Source organism: Cryptomeria japonica, chromosome 1, assembly GCF_030272615.1.
Source record: "Cryptomeria japonica chromosome 1, Sugi_1.0, whole genome shotgun sequence".
NCBI classification, from domain to species: Eukaryota; Viridiplantae; Streptophyta; class Pinopsida; order Cupressales; family Cupressaceae; genus Cryptomeria; species Cryptomeria japonica.
In genome coordinates, this window is record NC_081405.1 from 440,331,084 (window position 1) to 440,340,039 (window position 8,956).

The window sequence follows — 8,956 nt, forward strand, 5'->3', positions numbered from 1 at the left end:
TGCCTATTCCCATATATTTGCACTATTTACTAGCTCTAATTTTTATACATTCATTCTTGTTCCCAAGACCTCAAATTAATATCTTGGGGTCATTTTCGTAGCATGCAAGAGTGATAGCATGTGATAGATTTAACTTGAAACTTAAAATTAAAAAATTAAAAATATTAACTTATTCTCTTTCGTCATATTCATTGGACACTAATTTGGTACATATTTCCATGATGATTTTTTGTGTCTTGGTTTTTAAAGATATTTATTTTAATATTAATTCATCATTTGATTGTTGCAAGGTTGGTTAGAATGAGCTGCTTATGTGTTGTCATTGATGTCAACATGTTTTGGTTGTCATTAGTGATTGATTAGTATAAGTGTTGTTGAGTTTTTTGTGCAATTGTGCTGAGTAATTTCCTCTGCATATCCTCTATGTTACATATCTATTCTTGCAGTTTGAACATGTTGTTAAGCTATGTCTAGAGATGTTATATTCTGGATTTGGTGCTTTGGATTGTTGTAATGAGAAAGTCATGTTTACTAGTATGATTGACAATATTTTCTGTGTGAAATGCATGCTCCACATTTCTCCATGTTATCGTTTCTAGCATTGCATTTTTGGAGTTAAGTTATTAATGTCCTTAGCTTCGTTCTATTCAATCGGCATGTGTTATTGGGCTTCGAAAGCATGATTTTCAAGTTTGAAGGTGTTTACTCTAGGTTTGGCCAACCTCGGGTGTGTACACTTTACATTGTTGCTCCAATGATTATGAACTTTTGCATAACGTGATTGATAATTATTTTGGTCCTAATTAAGATGTGTTGTGGTCTACTTTACATTCTTTTCCACCATGAAAATGTTTAGTGCTGACCTAATTTGATTTGTGTTTGGTTAAGTTGCTTAGCTGACCTTGGGAGATTTTGCATATGTGAGGATGATATATATATGCATGAGTGAAAGAAAGTGAAATGTGGTGAAGGTGTATGAAAGAGGATCTATCTTCCTGACTATTTGATAGTTAATGTTGAGTTGGTGAAAAGTGTTGAGTAGTGTGAGCTTTCATGTGTAAGCTGTTGGAAGCAATGTGCCGAAGGTATCTATAGATCTTGTGATTGCAGAAGTGCATCTGTGGTGGATTCTTTCTCTTTTATTCTTCTTCATTTTAGCAGTGAGCCTCTTCTTTCTTTCTCTCAAATAGTGAGCCTTTCTTTTTTTAAATCACCTTATCGATGTCGCCCTAACAAGTGTTCATATATTGAGAATAGCTTCTTTGTGGTTTTCCCCCTAATAAGGTTTTATGTGTAAAATCCGGTGTCTCGTTGTGTATGGTGTGTTTGATGTTTCATGTGTTGGCATATGGACACTCCAATGAGACATTGTATGTGATTGAAGGTTTTGTCATTGATGGCAACCTTGCAATCCTATGGCACCGGCAAGACATTATACCGGCAAAGCATTACACAGGCAACCTTGCAATCCTATGACACCAGCAAGACATTATACCGGCATCAGCAAGATTACTCTACACCAGCACCGGCACAGAAGAAAAGATGTATACCGGCACAAAGGCCGACAAGATTTTTGATATGTAATATTTTGTTTATTATTGTAAGCCGACTTGGCAAATTGTAAAATGACTCTTGTATATAAAAGAGATCATTGTAGTCATTTGTAGGATATGGATAGGAAGCATAAAGAAAATTATAAGGCATACCTAATGTGCGAATTGTAGGTCAAGGGTATATGTAAAGAACAGTGCAAGAACCAGTACTGAATCTGGCATTGAAGATGCTATTGTAAAGCAGTACAGATCATTGGATTTGCATAATCCTCATTGTAAGTCAGTGTGACTTCTTATTGAGCAATGTGCTCTAAGCAGTTGGCCTTCCTGCATGTGCAGGCCCCTATTGTAAGTAATATTCTCTTATTGGCCAGTAAGTGAATATTGTGGGTCACAAATCCCACCGAGGTTTTTCCCACACCGGGTTTCCTCGTTAAACATCTTGTGTTATGGTGTTCTTTTCATGTGGATGTTTTTTATTCTGTTAATTACATTAATTCTTGCATACCGATATACTGTTACTTTATGTTTTGCATGTTCTGTTTTAAGAAAATTTCATTACCGGTCAGATGCTGATTCACCCCCCCCCCCCTCTCAGTATCTGTGGGAACCCTAACATCATGTTCATATCTCTCTATGGATTATGTGTTAAAGTTAATAGATTTGATTTGGGAAATAGATTTTAAGATTTTATACAACTGATTCACCCCCCCGCCCACCCTCAGTTGTCTTTTTTGTGGGTATATTCAACATTGATGAACATCAAACATTGATTAAAGAATCATTTTAATTTGTGAGGAGCCCTTATAAGAACACTTGAAATTGGAGCTCACTAAAAGAAATAAGTAATTTGCATCACACTTTTCATCTAGAACATCTACACAATTGCCTATTATGTGCCCCTATTAATCACAATTGTGAATTTCCAATCAAGAGAGGTCAACCTAGTACAACTTAGCTCTTATGATCTAATGATTTTTCCAAGGTATTTTAAAATATCATCAATCTTTGATTATTAGCAAAATGAAAATATTTTAATAAATTGAATGAGAGAAGTTTGAATCATGCTACATTAGAATTGCACATCACAAATTAGATCCATGTGATGCAAAATTGATCAATAGCCATGAACTTAACCCACTTAAAATTATAGATCTACACAAAATTTGAGGACAATGAGCATACCAATGTCAACTATTTATTATTACCAAACAATCAAAATCTATACCAAATCAAATTTTTATCTCCTATGTTATTCCACAAGCCAAATTAATTTTTTCATCCACATTTAATTTTCTAATATAACACTATTTATACACTATCATTCACAATTATATCATTTACTTAATATAAGTTACCTATGACTAATTTAATTGCATTTGTCTAACTTATGTATAATAACACTGGGGAAATTGCATTTTCTCACTAAATTGTAGACCCACACACATGCAGTTTTAAATATCGAAGTATTTTGAGTAAAACAAAAAAGAAAAGAAAAAAAAATGTAAAAGAGCAACATTTTCAACAAAATCAAAGGTGTAGGGAACATAGTCAAAATTTGATAATCAACCTTGCCTTTCAAACATTTTTTCCATAATTGTTAATTCTTTGAAGTTGTCCTTCAAACAATAATAGTATATAAGAATTTTAACAAATAGGTAGGGGAGAGGGCCCAATAGTTGGACACCCTAAGTTCGCGCTTCTCAAAATCCTATGTGAAAATTTCAAATCACTCCCAATTTTTAACAGTAGCTTACTTGATAAGTCCCCTACTTATAACTTAGGTTTCAAGGCCACATCATCAAATATGATGCCACATTAGCATGTTTTTTGCCAAGGTGTCCAAAACAACCTAAAAAAAAGGTGAGACCAATAGTTGTGCATAAAGGGGCCCCATACTTGTGTCGTTGATGTAGCATCACATGATTGGTTACTTTTTACAACTAAGGGCACGTTTCATTCAATTATGGGTATTAAAGTCACAACTATTGGTGCATTGTTGTCAAAAAAATGGACGTTAAATCAATAAGTATGGGTATTAAATCAACAACTGCTATCACAACAATTGAAACACACTCAACTATTGGGTCCTCCCCTAAGAGACATCCGAAAATAAGGATTGTGGTTTGTTGGTTGAAATTTTTGTTGGTTCAACTTGAGGACTTATAGATTATCTGATCATAGTAGACATCATTAAAAACTTTCATTACATTCATTTTCATTTCAAGTAATACAATCTTCCTAAAATTGTATTAAAGGAAAGGGTCTTTTATAGTCCACGATGCCAACAATCTGTATATGGATCTACAGATGGGTTAGAACAATATGGGACTACCTCGTACTCCTTGCAGGGGTACCTAACTGCGATACAAACGAGACGTACATACCTTACTCCCTTGCGCGATTTGATCTTATGAATGCCATTAAAAACTTTCATTTCATCATTTTTATTTCAAATAATAACCTCCTTAAAATTACAATTTTATTGTCTCTCTAAAATATCTAAATTCAGCCATATATAACCATCAAATTCAGGCCGTGGAAGGCAAAGGATATCTGAGCAAATGAAAAACATCCACTTGAACTTTAATGGCTGCTGGCAAGATGCGTGTCCGCTTCTTTGTCCGCAGACTAATGTGGCGTGTCATGTTTAATTGTCCGTTTGACTGCAAATCTGAGCCAGTTAAAGATGTGAATTTGTGGCCACAGAAACCCTCACCTTAATATCTTTAAATTGCCCTCATTAATCCTCACAGAAATTGAAACGCAGAGGCGACAGAAAATCCACCATGAAATTCAACTTTGCAGGTGCACTATTACTGCTGTTACTTATCCATGGCCAACAGGCGGTCATCTGGAGCAAGCCAGAGGCTCCTCCTCCTTCTTGCAAATCCATTGAATGCCCCATTTACGACATTATCGAGGAATCCGATTCGTATGAAATTCGCCGCTACAACCATACAGTCTGGATGTCCACTTCCTCGATTCGCAACATTTCCTTTGTGGATGCTACAAGGACTGGATTTCTAAGGTAATTCCCCTTCTCGTAAATTTCTCAACTTTATTTTCATTTTCGTCTTCATTTTCATTTCCAGGTTATTTGATTAATTCACAACATTTCCTTTGTGGACGCCACAAGGACTGGAATTCTAAGGTAATTTTGCTTCTCCATTTCAATAAACTTCTCAACTTTATTTTCAATTTCGTCTTCATTTTCATTTCCAGGCTGTTTGATTACATCCAAGGGCAGAATGAGAAGCACGCCAAGGTTCCGATGACGGCGCCTGTGTTGACGGAAATATTTCCGTCAAGCGGACCCTTTTGTGAGTCTTCCTTCATCGTAAGCTTCTATGTGCCAGCCAGTTTCCAGAAAAGCCCTCCGAAGGCCAAAAAATCCCTTGCTTTGGAGGAGTCGAGGTGGGGGGTTCGATTCGCGGCGGTGCGAAGGTTCGGAGGGTTTGTGAGCGATTATAATGTGGGGGAGGAGGCAGCCAAGTTGCAGGCGAGTCTCATGGGAACTCGCTGGGAAACTGCCATTGCTAAATCTAAATCTGACGAATCCTCCCTTTACACTGTTGCGCAGTACAATTCTCCATTCGAGTTTGAGAGCAGAGTGAATGAGATTTGGATGCCATTTAGTAATCCTAATTTGGCCTCCAACGTCAAGATTAGAGAGCTGAGGTGGTATATGTAAAGCTTGTGAGCTGAATCTACATGATTAAAAATAGTCCAATTTATCTGTGGATGATGTATGTAGACTAACATACATATATTTTTAATTTTTAGATATTAATGCAGCAAAAGTATCTTTATCTAGCAGCATTGAAAGTTGTCGATGTCATTTCTGGTTAATTAAAGAAGAAAAAAACAGTTCTTTTGTTTTGGTGGTGACATTGTAGAATTACTCTTGTTTTTCTTTAGGATGAGAATGGGGATGCCATTGAAGAGTTCCAATTTTTTTTTTTTATGTTATTTCCTAAGATGAAAATGGCGCTGTCAATGTATAGTTACCCTTGTTTTTCTTTAAAGGATGAGAATGGTAGTGTCGTTGTATAGTTATTCTTATAGAGTAAAAACTTTTGTTAACGTTTATTAGATGGAAAATCTTTGATAATAAGTTGTGGTTATTCAATTAGCTCTATGCATAGAAAGCGTTGGTATGCATATAATTTGCAAGAGTTAGTTTAGAGGGAGGGTATTTTAATTAGTACGGTTATTTTAATTTGCCATCGTTCACTACAAAGGAAACTTTTTCATTGAACAGTTACAAGAAAACATAAATGAAATCCATTCCACCACTCTCAAAGTGATGGTGCATATAGTAAACTAATTTAAACAGACTTCTTCTATTTTGACCAATTCTACTCCTGACTGTTCCATGTGCATGTGCATTCAATTCCTTTCCTTGGGTTAAGAGTAACTAGCGCAACATAATTCTTCCTTCATTCAGCTTCATGCTCTTATGCCATGTAAGTACAAGACAATAATAACACACAAAAACCATTATTCACAATCATTTAGTGCTAAGCATTTATCGAACACAATATACAGACACAAAAACCTTTATTCACAATCATTTAGGGACGTGTCTATTCTGCTTCCAAAAGTGGCATGTCGTACCAATGACATGCATCGACATACATGTTTGAGACATGCATACCATGCCAATTTGGCGCAACCGCCGAACCCAAGGAAAATGACGTGGAGTTGTCCTGGACTTTGTTGTTTCAAACGTCGGGGCCCACGCGAAACTACGTGGACACGTCGAAGGACAGCGGATCCTGGACCGCAGCTCGCGCCAGTGTGTTGTGCCTAACACACACATTAAAAGCCATGAAAAACAAACAACCGACGGCTAGTGTAGATGACCGCGTTCGGATGCCAAAATGGCGGGAAAAAGAGGGCACGGGCATCCAAAACGCAGTGGCCCCCTCCAAAACCTCTCGTACATGCTACTGACAAGTGGTGTCCTTACTCCTTAGTCAATCGCAGGCGTTCAATGAAAAATCGACCATGTAGAATGCGCCACTAACACGCGTGTTAGGAAAACCGTAGTACGCCCTGTATCGTTTCAACAGAATACCGAATACCTCGCGCCATTTTCAGATTTTTCTGTCTCATGTGGAAAAAATTGCAGTCGTTCATTGAAAAATCGACGATGTAGAACGCGGACGCGCCACTAACACGCATGTTAGGTGAACCGTACGACGCGTCCTCCCTCCATTTTCTATGTCATGTGGAAAAAATGAGGAATAAAGGGACTAATGCGCGATTAAACAAAGTGTCCTCATTATTGAAGTGTTATGTTGTTTTTGAAGAGAAAGAAGGGCTTGAAGAAGAAGGCAGAGAGGAGTTACTATTCAAGGGCAGCTTGCATTCTTGAAGGAGGTTTCATTTCTGAAGGTTGTCAGGTATGTGGAGTAGCCGTTTTATTTCTGGTTGTATATAGTGGGAAAATTTGCATGTTTTGGTTTATATGTAGTGCGAAAATTTTATTTTTTTGTTTTAATTTGGTTATTCTTGTTTTGCTCTAGCTTGAAATTATTCGTGTTAGGGTTAGATATCAGGTTGGACGCGTGTTTGCTAGCTCCAAAAAGTCGTGGTAAAACGCACGACAAAAACACGTATTAGTCTCGTTGTACTGCCGTTTTGGTGGGTGATTGGTGTTAGGTTGCCCGCGTCTATTTGGTCTGTCATTTCTGGGCGAAGCTATTCGGACTTTCTTTTTGCTTCAACCTTCACATTTGGCAACATTTCCACTATTGCGCTTTTCGGTATGAGTCTTACCGATAGCCTCATCGGTTATCGGCAAGACAATATTGTGCTTTTGCCGCTCCTCCGATGTAACCGTCGTTGCCTTCGTAATTTAATCGGCAAAAGTAATGTCGATAGGTCCGACCTTGGATTTCCATGCATTGTTATCGGTATATGATATGCCGATCAACAACTAGTATTTGTTGTGTGTATTTATTGGGGTTAGTTATTCCAATAGTGTAACTTTCCATTATTTGTAATTTTTACTTCCATAATTAAGCAGGAACTTCTTCCATCCATAAGGGGGCGGCTTTTCTCATTATGCTTCCTCAGAGGCGCACTCGTCTATTCTGGCTCTAGAACCACAGTAAGGATTTACTAGAATAGCCGCACGCGTGTTAGTCACGCAATAGCCTCGGCCTTGCGGACTCCGCCATACGGATTGACTAACACGCATGTTAGTCCTTGGACGATTAACAATTAACACTCGTGTTAGTCCTTGGACAATTAACAATTAACACGCGTGTTAGTCCTAGGACAATTAACACTAATATTCAAATTATCTTCAAATGATTCAAATGAATATGTAGAAAATGCCCATATAAATTTGTAGATAATTTTACACAAGTTTTTTGGTCTTCTCATTTTAATATGATTTACTATTTATTACATAAATAGTCTAAAATAACAAAAAAAAATGTATGTTTTGGAGTTGTAGCCGAACGCATCTATCCTGGCTCGAAAAAGACAATATGGATTGACTAACACGAGTGTTAGTCGCGCGTGCGCATATTCTGGTTCGAAAACGAAGTACGAATTTACTAACACGGGGGTTAGTAGAGCGTTTTACACCGTCGATTTTGCAATTAACGACTGCGATTGAGTAACCTATCGCTAACACGTTGTACGAAAGGTCCTCTTTGGAGCGGGAGCACCTATTGTATAGCGTGTTAGCGTTGTGTTAGTCAATCGTCGTCCGTTCATTGCAAAATCGATGGTGTAAAACGTGCGACTAACAGACGTGTTAGTCATTGCGTACTACCGTTTTGGAGCGATCATGGGCGAAAGCGCATAACGTGCCTTGTTAATCGAAGAAACCTTTGATTAGATGTGTGTGTCATATGAATCCAAGGTCTTCATAGGATAGCATGATATGGAAATGTGTAAGTGTACAAAAACATCCACAGACTATTGTGCATAAACTTAGATTGTAGAATAACATGGAACATGTGGTAGATGAACTTAGTTATTAGAAAGCACTAAAAAATTAAGGCATAGGTTGATAAAAATTGAAATAATTTATAGATGTCGTTGTTAGTCTGACAGATTTGCATGTCCGTTTTGGAATCCCAGGTATCTCGATTTGAAATATGGAGGCCAACTTTTCTTTAGAAACAAGCAAAACACAGGTCACATTTTGGGTACGAATAAGCGATGATAGGTTGATGAACCTATTTATCTATGAAGACACCGCATTCTTGTCCACGGTGAAGTTGATCCTTGGGCCTGAGTACGTAGACGGTGGATGGAAGTATAGAACGAATGCGGACATAGTATCTCTATTTATGGCATGGTGTCTGGAGCTCCAACCTATTCTGAAAGTCAGAGAAATCATGAATAAGTGTGTCAAGAAGGAATAGATAGGCGGA

General features: G+C 37.5%; 1 protein-coding gene across 1 annotated transcript; it reads left to right on the plus strand.

The window, feature by feature from the left end:
- The first annotated feature begins 4,263 nt into the window (after positions 1 to 4,263).
- LOC131064799 (uncharacterized) lies at positions 4,264 to 5,431 on the plus strand. The gene is made up of 2 exons (XM_057999073.2): positions 4,264 to 4,584; positions 4,779 to 5,431. The coding sequence occupies exons 1-2, from the start codon at positions 4,343 to 4,345 to the stop codon at positions 5,245 to 5,247; spliced, it is 711 nt and encodes a 236-aa protein (XP_057855056.2). The 5' UTR covers positions 4,264 to 4,342; the 3' UTR covers positions 5,248 to 5,431.
- Positions 5,432 to 8,956: the final 3,525 nt, after the last annotated feature.